This window comes from Pongo abelii, chromosome 18 (genome assembly GCF_028885655.2).
Source record: "Pongo abelii isolate AG06213 chromosome 18, NHGRI_mPonAbe1-v2.0_pri, whole genome shotgun sequence".
In the NCBI taxonomy this organism is placed as follows: domain Eukaryota; kingdom Metazoa; phylum Chordata; class Mammalia; order Primates; family Hominidae; genus Pongo; species Pongo abelii.
Genome location: NC_072003.2, coordinates 72,715,542 through 72,734,122, shown reverse-complemented (window position 1 = coordinate 72,734,122; position 18,581 = coordinate 72,715,542). Strand labels below are relative to the sequence as shown.

At 39.3% G+C, this 18,581-nt stretch overlaps 1 protein-coding gene across 3 annotated transcripts in view; it reads right to left on the bottom strand.

The window, feature by feature from the left end:
- HYDIN (HYDIN axonemal central pair apparatus protein) overlaps positions 1 to 18,581 on the bottom strand; it is a 438,909-nt gene that overhangs the window by 303,600 nt on the left and 116,728 nt on the right. For all 3 annotated transcript variants that reach the window (XM_024234010.3, XM_054534089.2, XM_054534091.2), the window contains exon 10: positions 9,807 to 9,906. In XM_024234010.3, coding sequence (XP_024089778.2) covers positions 9,807 to 9,906 — 100 coding nt within the window. The remainder of the gene's footprint in view (positions 1 to 9,806; positions 9,907 to 18,581) is intronic.

Sequence of the window (18,581 nt, the reverse complement as noted above, 5' to 3'; positions counted from 1 at the left end):
GACATGGTAATTCCACGGGAAACACATATATCTAAAAAAAAAAAAAAAATTCCAAAAGGAGAAATTTGAGATAAGAGGAAAACAACATTGGAGAGATGTTGAGTAACCAATATGTAGAATATTACTTACTTATTACCCTGAAAACTCAAAAGTGTTTTCAATGATTGGGGTGATTTTCTTTTTAATAAATCTAATTCAATCTCCATTCTTTAATTCAATTAAGATAAAAATCAGAAGCCCTAAATTGTCTTAAAAATTCAAAATTTTCCCTTTTATGACTCACAGAAAGCAAATGGACAATGAGGTTTCATCTTAACTGGGTCTCTGAAGGAAGTGGGAGCATCTGGAATCATTTCCACCATGCTGCTTTTCTGCATTTGACTCCGAAGCACCCATTAACAATGTTACCTAGCAATACATTTCACAGTTTAAATTAGAGAGTGTTACTTCTTTTTGAAGTTCCCATATGCTGATCCAAACCAAATATTTGTAGCTTCCCTTTGCATTTTTTTAAAAAGGTAATCTTCCTGATTAAGTTAGGTATTTCCATATTCCATTAGAAAGTCAAAATAGATGAAAGATCAGTTTCAAGAGCCAGATCAAACCATCAGCAAGTGTTTATAAATATCTAGTGTACAGATTTAACTACTTCTAAGAAAACAGAATGACTTAAAATGCAGAAAAATTGTTCAGTTTCAGATTAACGGAAAGGCTTTTTATGATGTTGTATTTGCCATAACATGCTTAGGGTGCTTCAGTGACTGCCAACTGTACTCAGCAGAAAGTCCAATGTCCTTAGGCTGGACTTAGGGCAGCCCTTTATGAATGGATCCTACCTACTACTCTAGCCTTCAGCTTCATTTTCCTTCCCTCCCTCTCTCTCTCTCTCAATCTCCATAGCAGTCACACACTAAGAACTTGCAATTCTTTGCCACTTCATGCTCTTGCTATGTATTTTCACAAAATGCTTCTTTATGTATTTTCACAAAGTATTTCCCTGAGTTACATGCCCAGCCTTTGTTTTTTACATGTTTAACAAATACTTCAAGGGTCACTTTCTCTGGAAAGCCTTCCTTGACATCCCAAGCCTGAGCTGTGTACCCTGTATCCGCTTCTATAATAATAATCCACTTCTACAGTAGCAGTGCACTATAACTGTTGGACTATGTGTCAGTTTCCTCTACTGAATTCTATGCTTTCTGAGGGCAGGAACTATGCTTTTGTACCTCTTTCTACTCACAGTGCCTAGATATCAAAAGCTTTCAAAAGAAAAGAGGATTGCATTGGAGACGTGGCTTAAATCTCATGCATCCTTGGAGGCCTCCCTTATGACCAGTAGCCTTCCCTGCTGTTTCCTGTCTCTGAACATATATTTACGTAATGGAACATTGTACAACAATAAAAATGAAATACAACTAAAGCAAAAGTAGCAACACAGATGAGACATGTAGGCTCATTTCAAATATGTACATTTCAAAACAGGCATTACTAAATTGTATTATTTAGAGATACATACATTGGGTAAAAACTATACATGAAAGCAATTGCAACAAAAGCAAAAATTGACAAATGATATCTAATTAAGACTTGGAACCAACCCAAATGTCCAACAATGATCGACTGGATTAAGAAAATGTGGCACATATACACCATGGAATACTATGCAGCCATAAAAAATGAATGAGTTCATGTCCTTTGTAGGGACATGGATGAAGCTGGAAACCATCATTCTCAGCAAACTATCGCAAGGACAAAAAAACCAAACACTGCATGTTCTCACTCATAGGTGGGAATTGAACAATGAGAACACTTGGACACAGGAAGGGGAACATCACAAACCAAGGCCTGTTGTGGGGTGGGGGCATGGGGGAGGGATAGCATTAGGAGATATACCTAATGTTAAATGACGAGTTAATGGGTGCAGCACACCAACATGGCACATGTATACATATGTAACAAACCTGCACGTTGTGCACATGTACCCTAGCACTTAAAGTGAGCAGACTAAAGAGGCAAAACCCACAGAATGGGAAAAAATATTTGCAAACTATGCATCTGACAAAGATTTAATATCCAGCATCTATAAGCAACTTAAACAAATTTATAAGAAAAAAAACAAACAATCCTATTAAAAAGTGGGCAAAAAAAAAATGAACAAATACTTTTCAAAAGAAGACATATATGTGGCCAACAAGCATATGAAAAAAAGCTCAATATCACTGATCATTAGAGAAATGCAAATCAAAACCACAATGAGATATCATCTCATATAGTCAGAATGGCTATTACTAAAAAGTCAAAAAATAACAGATGCTGGTGAGGTTGTAAAGAAAAGGGAATACTTGCACACTGTTGGTGGGAGTGTAAATTAGTTCAACCATTATGGAAAGTAGTGTGGTGATTCTTCAAAGAACTAAAAATAGAACTACCATTCGACCCAGCAATACCATTATTGGGTATATACCCAAAAGGATATAAATTGTTCTACCATGAAAACATGCACGTATATGTTCATTGCAGCACTAGTCACAATAGCAAAGACATGGAATCAACTTTAAAGCCCATCAATGGTACACTGGATAAAGAAAATGTGATACATATACACTACGAAATACTACGCAGCCATAAAAAAGAATGAGATCATGTCCTTTGCAGGAATGTGGATGAAGCTGGAGGCCATTATCCCTAGCAAACTAATGCAGAAATAGAAAAACAAAATACTGCATATTCTCACTTATAAGTGGGAGCTAAATGATGAGAACACATGGACACAAAGAGGGGAACAACAGACACTGGGGCCTAGTGGAGGGTGGAGGGTGAGAGGACGAAGAGGATCAGGAAAAATAACTATTGGGTACCAGGCTTAGAACCTGTGTGACAAAAATCTGTACAACAAAAACAAAACTGCACACGTACCCCTGAACCTAAAATAAAAGTTAATTTTTTTAAAAATCATAAGCAAAAAAACAAAAACAAAAAACAACAACAAAAAAAGCAAGGACATGATGGTCATTAAGAACAGAATGGTGGTGATTTCAGGGGAGGCTGCAGTGAGAGGAGTATGATTGGGAAGGAACACACTGAGGCTTCTAGGGGCTGAAAATATTCTATTATTGATCTTGGTGGCAATAACATAGTGTTTGCCTTATAATTATTTGTTATAATGTACCGGTATGTGTGTAAGTTTCCAATTGTTGCTACAAGAAACTGTCACAAACTTAGTGGCTTACTGCACAAATGTATTATCTGAAAGTTCTGGATGTCAAAAGTCCAAAGTGATCTGATCACTGTACAATATGCGTTTTGAAACATCACTATGTACCCCATGAACATGTATGGTTATTATTTGTCAATTAAAAAAAATTTTTAAAGATGAAAATACACAACTAGAAACAAAGTCCAATGTGGGTCTCACTGGGCTAAAATCAATGTATTCCCAGGGCTGCATTCCTTCCTGGAGACCCTGGGGTAGGGGGAATTCATTTTCTTGCATTTTCCAGTTTCTGGAGGCTCCCTGAATTCCTTACCTTGTCCATCTTTACTGCCTAGGAATGACTGGTTGAGACTTTCTCATATCACAGCCCTCTGACACTGAGACCAATCCTTCTGCCTACTTTTTGGGCATTTATGGACCCTTGTGATTATACTGAGCCACCAACATGACGCAGGATAGTCTCCCTATTTTAAAGTCAGCTCATTAGTAACTTTAATTCCATCTGCTGCCTTGATTCCTCTTTGCCATTTAATGTAACATGTCCCCAGATGCTGGGGGTCAGGACCTGGACATCTTTGGGAGGCCACTTCTGTGCTTACCACTAAATGTATTATGTAATTTCTGAATCTGCATTCTATTCAATAATGACACAAGGTTAAAAATTAAATTGCAGTATGTAAATGCAAAGGGTTCCTATGCAATCATGAAAAGAATGACATCTTTTATTTAGTATTATGTATAATCTCTGGGAAATATTTTAAAAGCAATGTTAAAACCATTATGTAAAGTATACTGTCGTTTACACAAAACGACATGAGGAGGAAAGAATTATTTATATGTATTTGCTTCTACATGCCACATATATCTTAAAGCAAAGGAAAACAAAACAAAACAAAACAAGGGAAGGAGATTTTTTATCTAACAAGTATTTCTTAGTGACCTAAGACCAAGAGGTTTTACCAGCTCATTGAAGATAATAGTAAGGAATCATCAGCAGCTCCCGAAAAGACACAGAGAATTGCATAGAATTTACAGGGAAAATAATATGGAATTACTATGTAAGCAAAGCTCTTCCCTGGCAGGCACATCTTTTAATAATCCACTAACAAAATAAAGAAGAGTGTCGTGCAGATGGAAAATTATACTATTCAGCTTACCCAGGATGTGAATTCTGTGGGAGAATTCAGAATTACAAACGAAACAATAGGGAAATCTCACTTGTTGTGTAATGGTTGGGAACCTCCTGGAGAGTAGCCAACCCCTTGGAATAAGGCCAAGCATGACGTCCACAGGGAGCTGCAGATGGGAGGAAGGTCCCACCACCTGTGGCATAGGGACCACTGGAGCATTTCCAGCCCACGTCTGACACTGCTGTGCTAACATTTCCTCTAGACCTATTAGGTTGTCCATTGTAGGTGATGCTCATCTGCAGGATGGAGACAGACCTACGTCAATCCAAAAACTCCTAGTCCATTCTGCATTCACTCTGGGGACGTCTGGAGAGTTCTACACTCACATGCAAGGGAGAGGTAAAATCAAACCAGGATTCACTCACTCAATCATTTTTTTCCAGTTATTTGCTTATTTATTTAATCAACATTTATTGAGTAGCTTTATTTTCTTGGTGCTAGCAGCATAAGATATACAGGATGAGTCCTGTGTGTATGTGTATATATACATATATGTATTTCAAAAATATATATTAATATATCAATTTCTAAAACAGGCAAAACTATACTATTTTGCTTAGGGATGAATACGTAGGTGGTAAAATTATACATGAAAGCAAGGAAACGACTATCATAAAAGTCGAGGTGATGGTTATATTGAGGGAAAGTGAGGGAAACATCATCCGGAGAAGACAAACACCTGGGGGAGGTGCAGGGTAGTACAGGCTTGGGTCAGGGAGCCCATCCTTCTGCACATTCCTAGACTGCCTGAGCCTCTTTTACACAGAAAAAAGTGACTGCATAGATATGGACTGAAAACAGTAGGGTGTGGCAGAATAGGGGAATTATTGCACTTGAAGGATGCAAATGATGTGCATTCTTGCTGACGGTGCACTTATACTCTCCCCCCAGGTTTAAAACAAACACAGCAGCCATACTTTCCTGGGAAACCTAGATATAAAACAGCAGAGGTAAGCAGCACTAGCTACCATCAACATGAAAGCCATTTTCTCATTCTTATATACGAATGAATGACCATGGACCAGAAGGCATTGGAAGGAACCCCATGAATGCATGAAAGACAAACAGCTGACATTATGGGCAATTCAGAGAACATAAGATTTATTTTTTAAGAAATGAAAGTTCAAATGATTATCCCTAGATCAATGAGAAGAAGTTACATCCATAAAAGAACACTTAGTTATGAAACAGGAATAGAGAACAAAAGAGGTCTTGAAAATTAAAAATATTATTGCAGAAATGAAACATCACCAGGAAGTATTCAGAAAAAAACTGAGCTGAGTCTCTTGCAAAGCAATTGGCAAATGCTAAAGTTCAGTGCTTGACCTTGACTGCAAAAAAGAAAACTTTCCAAGTTTTTGAGTAACACCTGCTTGTACCTCTGCAAGAAAGTTCCAAAATGGAAGATGCCCCGAAACCACTGTGGCAAAACGCTTTCTTGAACCTGTTCAAGACAGGCAAGGAAAGTCTCAACTGCAAAGGGAAACAATTTGAGTCAAAGAGTAACTTGGGTTTGTTGTTGTTATCTGTATAAAAGGGAAAATTGCCATTTGAATAACTGAATAGCAGTAATGTACCAAGCGGACTATTTAAGTTCAGGGCAGTGGCTCTGCACATCAGTAATGACGCCACAGGTGCTGGCCACAGGTCCACTGGTGGCTGCGGAGAGCTGCAGCTATGCAGCACGCTGCTGCCATCTTTCCTGATTCATGAACATCAGTATTTCTCTAGGCATAGCCTTGAATTATATTTAGTGTCATTTCTTAGTAGTGTTTGATGATTAAAATCTTGTTCTTTGACAACAAATGATCAGTCTTCCAGGTCTAACATTGGATTCACAGGTTTTCCAGACAAATAAAATGAAAAAAAAATGGAGGAAAGAATATCAAAGACACAATAAAATTTCTTAGAGCTGAAGTGATGTGAGTCATCAGATTCAAATGGCCCATAAAAGGCTGAGGAGGATGAATAAGAAAAACCCACTCCTGGACATGACCTCATCACATTTCAGACCCCAAATATGAAAAGAAGGCCCCCAAAACATCCAGAGACAAAGAAGAGGCTGCCTATAAAGGAATGGACATTAGATGACCTCAGGCTTTGGAATTTTTACAATCAAGTAGTCACAAAGTCTCCAGTGTTCTGAGGAGAAATGATTTTGAACCTGGGATCCTATAGTCAGCTAAACTACCAAGTGAGTATGAAGGCAAAATAAGGTATTTTCGGGCATTCAAGGATCAAAGTTTCCACTTCCATATATTTACATAGACACATTATATACATCATTTCTAAGGAAGTTACTTGAGCAGACTGAGAATGAAAAGGTGAGACTGAACACATAGAAATATTTTTTTAAATTCCTGGATAACAACTGTTTATTCAGGAGGTAACTGATCTGAATTAAAATAAGAAGCTGATAGGCTCTGATCAGTGCCTTCAAAGAGAAGAGAATGAATTATAAAATTAGATAGCAGTGAAGAAATAAGGAATCAGAAACCACAGGGGGGAAATCAAAAGCTGTACAAAAGAGTCAGTTAAGAAGTAAACTAAAATGAGGCATAGTTGTGAGTAACTGATAAATTGGTAAAGAAAGAATATACTTGATATAGACCTTAGGGACATTCTTTGAGTGACTAGGAACCAGAGCACTGAACCAACAGGATAAAATGTAATCCCAGATCCTATTTGGCTCTTTGGTGTATAATATTTATGTAAGAAGAAGACTTAACAATGGTGATCAGTAATCATTATGTAAAAATGGAATAGCTCACAGAGGTTAGAGGGAGAAGGCTAGTGGACTGGTCGGGGGTAACCTAGTTATAGGCACCAAAATCCTTACACATCAAGAGATAATGTAAAGTTGATGGAACAAAAAATACAGGTTTAAGTGTATTATTTAAGGCTATAAATAAAGCTCATAAAATAAAATAAAATAATTGGGTTGTCGGGGCTGAGGTTGGGGGACAGGATTGTCTGCAAAGGAGCATAGGGAGCTTTATGGGGTGATCTCAGATACACATTTCTACATCTTGATTTTGGTGGTTATATGACTATTTAGGTTTGTCAAAATTCACAGAACCATGCTCCACACAACGATGCATTTCACTGCATGTAAATCCTAACTCAATAAACTTAGGAAGGGGAAAAACCTAGGAACCGATAAGTGAACTAAACCCTCATCTTTCACACTGAGGAGTCAAAAGAAAATGTACGAAGTTAATAAATCCACCAAAAGCAATATAAGCATAGAGCTGGCAAGGGAAACCACCATCACAAGAAACAGCTAAAAGAACTTCTTGGAAGTAGCAGTGGCGACACAGACTAATATTTAGCTTCATAATTTTACTATCTACATGTTTTACTTATTTATTAGCATTGGCATTTAAACCCAATTCTGAAACATTTTTAAAATGCAGAAAGGTTTCCAGAGTAGTACAAGAACTTCTATTAAATATCTATCCCATGCCCAATAATGTCCTTTATAGCAAAGGGCCCAATCCAGGATCACATTTTGCACCCAATTACCACGTCTCTCTAGTCTCCTTCAACCTGAAACAGTTCTTTGGGATTGCTTGACTTTCATGATCTTGTTTTGTTTGTTTGTTTGTTTGTTTTTGAGACAGTGTCTCACTCTGCCACCCAGGCTGGTGTGCCGTGGTGCGATCACAGCTCACTGCAGCCTCAGACTTCTGGGCTTAAGTGATCCTCCCACTTTGGCCTCCCGAGTAGCTAGGACTACAGGCATGTGCCACCACACTTGATTAAGTTTTTAATTTTTTGTAGAGACGGGGTCTCACTATGTTTCCCAGGACCATCTTGAATTCCTGGACTCAAGAAATCCTCTCACCTCAGCCTCCCAAAGTGCTGGGATTATAGCCGGGAATCACCATGCCCGGCCCTCATGACCTTGATATTTTTAAAGATTACAGGCTGGTCATTTTATTTTGTTCTTCAATTTGGGATTGCCTGATATCATAGAAGGGATGCTGTGTTCTCACTGCATCCTGGCATGTGGTCTGAGAGGTTGATCTGCTGTATTATTACTGAGATAAACCAAGATAGCATCTCCCAGGCTTCTTCACCGCAAAGTTAGTTTTCTCCCCTTTATAAAAGTATTTTGAGGAAAGATGTTTTGAGACTATTCCATGCCCTACTTTCACCCATTTTCTTAAGATCCATTGATGCTTTTTACCTGAATTGGTTATTGCAATGATGATTGCCAAATGGTACCTTAAATGGATTCAAAGATTCCTATTTATTCAATGGATTATAATAATCTATTAGTATCATTATTTTGATTCTTGACTCATTCCAAATGTGGTCAGTGGGAGTTTCTTTGCTGGCTTCTGTGTCATTTTGACATGTGCCAATCATTCTTTGAGCATTTCCTTACTGTCTAGCAAAGGAGATAATCCAGGCTCATCTTGTTCTTTCCCTATCTTGGTCCTGGAGTAAACCAGTTCCTTTCACTAAAGAGTGGCATTTAGAAACCAAGCTTTGGGTGATCGCTGTGCTCACTGCTATAGAGTCTCAAAGCTTCCAGGACTTCTCAATGGACCTAGCTACGACATGCATATACACACATTTACATGTATATTTATTTTCATATCTTTCCATCCCACTTGGAATTATTTTGGTAAAACTTAAAAAGAAAAAAATTAGTAACCAAATACTGTAAAAGGAACAAAAAAGGAGATTGTGGGAATTTGTCACAAGCAATATTTTTACTGCTCTAAGAGCCATGGTCCCTGATATGGTTAGGTTTTGTGTCCCCACTCAAATCTCATCTTGAATTATAATCCCCATAATCCCCATAACTCCCACGTGTCAAGGGAAAGACTATGTGGAGGCAACTGAATCATGGGGGCAGCTTCCCCCTTGTTGTTTTTGTGATAGTGAGTGAGTTCTCATGAGATCTGATGGTTTTATAAGGGGCTCTTTCCTCCTTTGCTCGGCACTTCTCCTCCTGCTGCCTTGTGAAGAAGGTGCCTTGCTTCCTCTTTGCCTTTCACCATGATTGTAAGTTTCCTGAGGTCTCCCCAGTCGTGCTGAACTGTGAGTCAATTAAACCTCTTTCCTTTATCAATTACCTAGTCTCGGGCAGTTATTATTAGCAGTATGAAAATGGACTAATACAGTTTCCATTTCCTCCACATGCCACCACAATTGTAAAGCACTTTAAAGTTTGATCTGTTCTAGGAAGAAGTGAGAGGGGCATAGCTTGGCTCCATAATTTCCCTAATCAATATAATCAATATCATGCACCACCCATGGCATGATCCTACATGCACATGTGCACACACACACACACACGCACACACACACACACACACACTCAGGCACCACACTTTATGCTCTGGGCGCCTGGTAACCTGAGTTTACCACTTGGAGGAGGTCACTACCTGAAATGTCACAGTAAATGGTCTGTTGATAGAGCTTGGCTTCTAGTGGGTTAAAGTACACGGTGATTTCAGCTGATGAGTTGGGCCAGACATCACCTTCCTGAAAAACATGAAAGAATCATTGAAAAACAATATGACAAAAGAAAGACACTGCTTTTAAGTGTTATTACATTATAACTCCATGAAATTTTTTTTCATAAAATTGTATATGTTTAAGGTATACAACATGTTTTGATATATATTTTCATAGTGAAATGATTACTGCAGTCAAGGAAATTAACACAACTATCTCCTCACGTAGTTAACTTGTGTGTGTGTGTGGTGAGAGCACCTGGTCTGTCTACTTTCTTAGCAAGTGCCCAACATATCATACATTATTATTAACTATAGTCACCATGCACTACATTAGGTCTCCAGAACTTATAACTACAAGTTTGTACCCTTTGACCAACATCTCCCCATTTCCACCCCAACCCCACCCTCTGATGCCTGGTAACCACCAATCTCTTACCAAACTGTTTCTATGAGTTTGACCTTTTTTTTTTTTTTTTTTAAGATTTCACACACATATAAGTGAGATCACGTGGTATTTGTCTTTCTGTGTCTGGCTTATTTCACTTAGCACAATGTCCTCCAGATTCATCCATGTTGTCGCAAGTGGCAGGAACTCCTTGTTAGTAAGGGTGATAATATTCCATTGTATGTAAACACTTCTTTTTTCATTCATCTGTTGCTGGACACTTAGGTTGCTTCCATAGCTTGGCCATTGTGAATAATGCTGCAATGAACATGCGGGTGCAGAGATCTCTTCGAGATCCTGATTTCATTTCCTTTGGGGATATACCCAGATGAGGGATTGTAGGATCACATGACAGTTCTATTTTTGATTTTTTGAGGAATCTCTATACTGTTTTCCATAATGTCCGTACCAATCTACATTCCCACCAATAGTGTACAAGGGTTCAATTCCAGGAAACTTAAAGGGAACATTTTTCTAATAAGTACAAGAAAGCATTCTTCCACCCAGCAGATAGTAAATGTATACTTCTTGATAACTTATGAGGTGGTACAAGTTGGAAACAAACTTCAGAGATAACTTCAGTGAATTTATGAACATATAATGAGTTACTAAAGGAAACTAGGGTGTATAAGACATTTTAAAATGAAATGTATGTTCAGTGACTATTCACTATTTGCCCAATGTGTTCCCAGTACCAGGGCTTCAGAGAAGCAGAAAGGTGTGGGCCGTGACTGCAGGGAACTCATACCTTAGTGGGATGATAAACATGTATATAAACATTTTACAGTATATGTGGTAAGTGCTGTGTCTATATAAATACAGCCCAGAGGGTCACAGAAGAAGAAGTACTTGACTTCCTTGGTGGAGGCACCACGTTCTTAACTTTCGAGGTGACAGCATAAGGAAACATTCTTACTCTATAAAAACATAGCAATGGCCCATGGTAGAACAATAGCTCGGTCAAACCCTGCTTCTACTCCAATGTGGCATTTCCCCCCTTAATTGGAACTACCCGAAAGTCATAATCAGGAAACCAAATTTTAAAATGGTAATGCAAAATGCAATGTATCAGAATCTCCTTGTTAGGTATACTTTGATTAATTGTTTTAACAATTAATCTGCAGCCTCTTCATTAGCTTCTCAAGGCTATAAAAGGAGATGCTGATAGCACTTGCCTCAAAGGGGTTCCTAAGGTCTGACAAAGTCATGCAGGTCAAACACTTTGCCCCATGCTCAGTCAGAACTCAGTAAATAACTGACTACTATGATCGATGTTATTTTTGTGCTACTTAGAAGGACTAAGATGAAAGTACTGAAAAGGGGAAAAGACGTGTGTGTTTTTTTGTATGATTTTTGTAAATAGGGCCAAATGAGCATAAACGATCAACACATCCAGAAATCTATAAACAGTCCCGCCAGCTAAATAGAAAACTAAGGAAAGACAACTTGATAAATAATTAGGCTCCAGCTCCAGACAGTCCCTGGTGCATTCTCTATTTGCAGTCTGGCTAGAAAGAACATACTTCTGGAATAAAGAATTTCGAAAAGAACAAAACGGTTTCAAAATGCAGATATCAAACGAGGGAGAAAATAAAAATCTAGAGCCAATTTGGGTTTATTTATTAACACAATCAGTCTGATCAGTATACTCTGCAGGCAGTGTCTTTCCTGACTTCAGAATGAGGGAGGCACAAGGGCTTAAGGGGGAGCAGAGAGGGCTGTAAATATTACGCAGGTATGATACCTCGGGCCATTGCTCTGTTTTTATAGAGTAAGAATGTTTCCTTATGCTGTCACCTCAAAAGTTAGAAACGTGGTGCCTCCACCAAGGGAGTCAAGTACTTCTTCCTCTGTGACCCTCTGGGCTGTATTTATATAGACACAGCACTTACCACATATACTGTAAAATGTTTATATACATGTTTATCATCCCACTAAGGTATGAGTTCTCTGCAGTCACAGCCCACACCTTTCTGCTTCTCTGAAGCCCTGGTACTGGGAACACATTGGGTAGACAGTGAATAGTCACTCAATATACATTTTAAAATGTCGTATACATCCTAGTTTCCTTTAGATCTCACGTCCCCAGATCAGCCTGTGAGAATGAAGGCTCCATGAGGGTAGCTGCCGTTCTACCCCCACTCAAACCAGAGTAAGCCATCCCTGGTTTGGGTAGGGGCAGAACAGCAACTACCCTCAGGGAGGCTTCATTCTTCATGGCTCTTAGTAGGTGCTCAATAAATATTTGTTGAATCTGCAATATCTACTCAGTTTGCACGTTGTGTAGTCAGTAGCAGACACCTATTCATCTCTGCAACCTACTTCTACCATTTTCTCTTCATCCAGAACCTCAAAAGTCACACAACTGTAGAGCCAAAAGAGACCTATGAGAGCATATGGGGAACAGAGAAGTCCTGAGCACTTTGATTTATTTCGGCATTTCACTGTGGCACCTTTCCAAATCTTGAAATAAGTATCTGTTTTCTTCTGATAAATGATAAATACCTGGCCCCTTTTGATTGGTGGGGGTTTTAGTCATATGGAGTGTTAGAAATACTCATGGCTAGACTTGACTGGCGAGGCCAGGCAGATGAGGCAGCTCAGCCAATCAGTGGTGTATCAGTAAGTATCTCATCTCAGGACTACTGAAATCCTGGGCTTCTTACTCCCCATGACACAAACATATTCCTTTGGTGGGTTAATACTCTGCTCTGTTTGGGTAAACAGAATGGACACCACTAACCTGCTCCTACACAAATGGAATGACCAAAGGGCCAGGGGCTATCTTAGATCCTGAGAGAACCCAGGCTAGAGAAGTCTCACCAGAATTATAGGAAGTGGCCCCCACTGGAAATCACATAAGCTCAGTACATGTGGGCAAGTCAAGGGTCTTATGGTTTGAAGTGGACCGGGAATGCTTTCAAAAGTATGATCCCAGCAATCCAGGGTCCATGTGCAGAAGAAGGTAACACATTTCATTTTCTCTCAGAACACTCTGGGACTGCCATCATCAAAGAGGTCTGATTAGCAGAACTGGAGAGATGGGAGTGAGTGGTGATAGACACACTCCAGAGAGGTGACCAGAATCTCTCCAGAGGAGGAAGCGTTGACATTCGGAAGCCATCAGTGAGAGATCTTCTGATGTGGAGGCTCCTGGGAGATGGAGAAGCCTTTCTGCTTGGTGAGAAGACCAGCGCAAAGAAATCTGCATCTACAGGGTTCAGACTGAGCAAATGGAGCTGTGGGCTCAGTGCTTACTTATTGTGGGCTGCAGCTGTCTTATTCTGCCTGCGACATCCACTTGTAACTTGCAGCCTTCACTGAGCCCGAGAGATACAGGAAGGACAAACCCTATTTATTCTAAACTCCTCTCCTGGGCTTGGAGCAGGTACCGTGTATTAAGAGGGTTGTGTGTATCTGAAAGCAGTGTGCTCGTTTGGTTTCCTGTCACAGAGGGATGCTTTCAATGTTATTTCATTTGAAGGAGTTAGGAACATGCAGGATATTTCTACTTTTCAGTTGGGATTTAAGTAAAAGAGAAAGAACTTCTATTTCCTCATAGCAAAAACTCAATATAGACTTTTCTATCAAATGGGAGAGCAAACCTCAGAAATAGGTAATAAGCCTCAACTTTAGACCCCACTTCCAGTTTCACGTCTTTGAAAGACTTCATATGACTTCTTTAACACTTCTGAAATTAAATTCCATGTCATTTATGTCTCTGAAAAAAAAACCTTTCTTTATTACTCAGTTCTAACATTTCTGAAAATCAGAACATCCAGAAATTTCCTTACTGGCTCTGACATCAATATCCCTTCTTCCCAGTTCTACAAAACCTGCCTCATCGCACGGATCCACGTCCCCCATTCTGCGAGCCTTCTACATGTGACCCCTTTCCCATGACTGCCCATTCTCCTGCTCCAAATGAGAGGTTGAGTACATAGGATTGAACCTGTAAGTGACTATGACCTTCTTTGTTGAAAAGAATTGTCAAAATGGCCTTCAGTTTTATTGTAATTATCTTCCTTCTTGGTCTTAATGTTTTCCTTCAGATCCGCAATGAGTAAAGTAATTGCATTTTACTTATTAATAAAGTGAACTGCTAGAAAAAAATCAACTTTAAATTTTCAAGCCTAAAGCTAATTCCCATATTGTGATTTTTGCCCAAATTATTAAATATCTCTGGACATGGAACTTCATGCTTCCTTCTGGAACAAGAATAAACAACCAAGTGACTTGATGGCCACGGTTCTGAGACTTTCTGAAAGCTGTCAATGAACAAACAGCCACTGGTTTGTGATAGATGATAAATATGATCATGAGAAAGGTGTCATTTAAAAGTGTTCACCTTTTAAAAATTATATCAGCAATACTTAAAGGGGATCTTTAAAAAAAATTCCCTTGAAAATCCTTAAACAAACATGTTTTTCAAAGATTGCCTTCCCTCCCGTCTATTACCCCTCTACCTCCTTTCCTTCATTTCTCCCTTCCTTCCTTCCTCCTTCCTTCCTTCCTTGAAAGATTATTTCTTACAAATCTTGCCCCCCTCCCCCCAAAAAAAAACCAAAATGCAAGAACAGAGACTTATATACATATTTAATTTACCTGGTTTATCTAAAAAGTAGTTTACAATATGACTACATTTATCAAATAAAATGGTTATGTTCTAGTTCCCAACTTACATTTAGAAGAATGATCCACATGTTTGCCCACTCAAATGCTATGCTTTCCAATCATACTCTCTAATCTGACAAGACAAATGTATTTAACTACAAATCATAATATACGTAACCACCCACTGAGAGCTCATGTTCCACACTGTGTTAAGTGCTTATACACATTAACTAGTTCAATCATTACCACCTTGTGAAGCAGTATTATTACTTTAAAGATGAGAAAATCAAGGCAAAAAGAAGTATCTTACCCAAAGCCAGACCAATAGTAAGTGGCAGAGCTGATTCTATAATAATTTTTTCCCTGACTTCTCTAAACCCACTGCAGTTATAAAAAGAGCCAGGCCTCACCTTCTTCACAATATCATAAAAAAGGCCAGAAGAAGTTGAAAAATACTACAACTCAAGCAGGCTTCATGAGACCTGGTGTTCCTGTCTGGTAAACATAGCACGGCACCCTGCATGCTTGTATCCTTCCAGTTACTTCTGGAAGGTGACTCATGGGAGGTTCCTTTGGATGACAAAGTCAACATTAGTACGTTGCAGCTCTTGAGAAATGCATGATGGATCTGTATCAAGCTATCCTGGAGTGGTGAAGGTCAGGGTCCAGTCAGCTCACAGCAGCGGGGGTGAATAATGATGTCAAGAGTAACTATAATAGGTGATGAATTCTACCATGTTTCACCCAAATAGAAATGTTCTTGACCACATAAACAAATATTTTCAGCTATCTTATAGTTTTACTTAAAATATTAGAAAAATATCAACATAAAGAATTTCTCTTGGGAGATGAAAACATGCTCTAAAAGCCACATTTCTATCAAAGAATAAAAAAAAAAAGAACCACAGATTATAGAAGCTATAATCCATTTCATTACCCACAATTGCTCGTCTAGATCCTTCCAGATCAGTAAGAGAAATCATGGCTCTCTATAACGTCACCCAGGGCAAACAGCAGTTGTCTCAAAGAGGAACAGAAAAATAGACGGAAGCTAAAAAACTGAAGCCAAACTATCTTAGTTATCACTGACAGAAAAGTTCGAATTGACACATGACATGCAAAGAGATTTTTCTGCTTCATTATTTTCCTGGGACAAGAAACTATGAATCAAGTTAAGTTATGATTCTCAAAGTAATGACCATAACAGTTCCTAAGAGAGGGCTCTAAGATTTCACCTTCTGTCAGAGGAAGCTTCACAAAAGGAGTATTGTATCTCGATCTCACCTCCAACCCAAATACAGTGAAAAGTGCACAGAGGTTCTACAGAGCGGAGGTAGCTGTGTGTGATGTTCACGCCTTTCTCCGGAGAGAAAAGAACTGTGTCTTGTCTAGCAGGTAAGGTTGTTAAGTTATTTAATGAGCCCCGAGGACCATGCTGTTTCTAAGGCTTCCCCAGGCCTCCTGCCACCTATACTGGTTCTCCAAGACAACAGCGAATGTACCAAACAATTGGAAAAAGTGTCGCTGAGCACAAGGATCCGAAAGGATGATCCTGATAAACAAAGGCTGAGGAGTGGGAAAATCACACTGATGGAGAAGCTGTGACTTGTCAAGGACAGTTTGCTCTCAGCAGATTCCTGTCCTTCTTTCTCCTTTCTGGTTTCCATTTCCAAAGAGTCAGTTTCCACATGTTTGCAATGTGACTCAAGGCTATCATGGTAGGAGAAGTGGAAGGAGTGTGTAATGAAAAGCTGGGTCTTTCTTCTTTGCTAGCCATCTGGGCTTCCACCCAACCTGGTTCTGCTGAGCTCACATGCTATGCCCGCTTGGGAAAAATAAAGTAAACTAAATTTGAGCTGTGCTCTCAAGTCTGAATTGCTGGAACAGCACGTTTTCTGCAGGCTTAGATGATGACAAAGCATGGTTTACTATTACTTATATGGTAATAAAGAAATTATCAAGTTTCTCTCTCTTTTTAAGGCTTAGTTAAATTAAGCATAAGCTTCCCTAGGGATACCAGATGAAGTTTTCTTGGATCGAGGAGACACTTGCTAACAGAAGCAGAAATGTTCCCCTGCTCGCTGATGTCCGTCAATCAGCTAGGAGCAGTTTAGGTAAATACCTTTAAATTCTCAGACCTTTCTTTTTGGGAAAATATCAAGGGTTCAGTATTCAGAAAATTGCTGCATCTTCAAAGCATGACCTGAGCCAGCAGCATCAGGGTTCAGATACAAGGCCAGCACATTTGTGCTGCCATTCCTCAGAGGACTCCTCGATGCCCAGGGAAAGCAAAAGCTTAATTCTCTCTTTCCGCCCTTTGATACTCTTGGCTTCTCAATTCTCAGGACTGTTTTTATCTTTGAATCTCTCTCTCTCAGGGTACCCAAGAGACCCAAGCAGAGAAAATAACAGAATGAGACTGTCAACATTCTGTAAAGCCAGAGTCCATCCAATACAAATAGGATATTATATTTCTGAAAGTAGCCAATTCCACTTGATTTTCTGGAAGGCACAAAACATGCATAATAGAACTTCAGTTTTGCAGTTCTTTTCCAAAGGGGAAAAAACCCATATGGAAGCAGGTGGCTTGAGAATGATCAGTATTCTACAGAACCCAGTACCTTCCCTAGGTAAGGAATAAATGGAAAAATTTAGGCTAATGAAAAACTTTATATAAACAATGATAACACACCCCATGCTTTAATGACTAGAAAAACAATTCTTCGGATGCTTCAACAATATAAATAAACTATAAAGTAAAGATTTTAAAAAATTCCTCCCAGCCCTCTGTACTGGACTGTCTTCTGCCTGTGGTCACTCTGTGATATGGTTTGGCTGTGTCCCCACCCAAATCTCAACTTGAATTGTGCTCCCATAATTACCACATGTTGTGGGAGGGACCTGGTGGGAGATAATTGAATCATAGGGGTGGTTTCCCCCATACTGTTCTCATGGTAGTGAATAAGTCTCATGAGATCTGATGGTTTTATAATGGGAAACCCCTTTCACTTGGTTCTCATTCTTTCTTGTCTGCCACCATGTAAGACATGCCTTTCGCTTTCTGCCATGATTATGAGGCCTCCCCAGCCACATGGAACTGTGAGTCCATTAAACCTCTTTCCTTTATAAATTACCCAGTCTCAGATGTGTCTTTATCACCAGCGTGAGAACAGATTAATATTCTCTGGGTCATTACTCCCTTTCTCCACCAATGAACACCTCTGGGGTCTCTCAAAAGACAAACTCCCACCTCTGAGACCTGGAGCAGCTACAAGCCTCCGTCTGTTCAATCACAAGGAAGAGAGGGAAGCATGCAGGCCTGGTACTGTGCAGTGACATCAATGCCCAGAATGCCCAAGACTAACTCCTCAAGGCTTGAGCAATGGACCCTACAGCCTTGCTAAATGATGAGCATAATGAGAAGGTGACGGAAGGGATGCAACCTGCGGCCACATGGTTGGCAGGTAGTAAGACAGAGGAAGGACTTGCAGTTCTAGAGTTTTGAGTCTGTCATTCTTATAGCATCGAGTCAAACTGCTTTTCACATGATACTATTCAAAAGATTTTATTTAAATTGAAACCAATCATCACCTCTTGGCAACTTAGGGACAGGGTCTAATCTCTTGATCTTGAATCTCCTT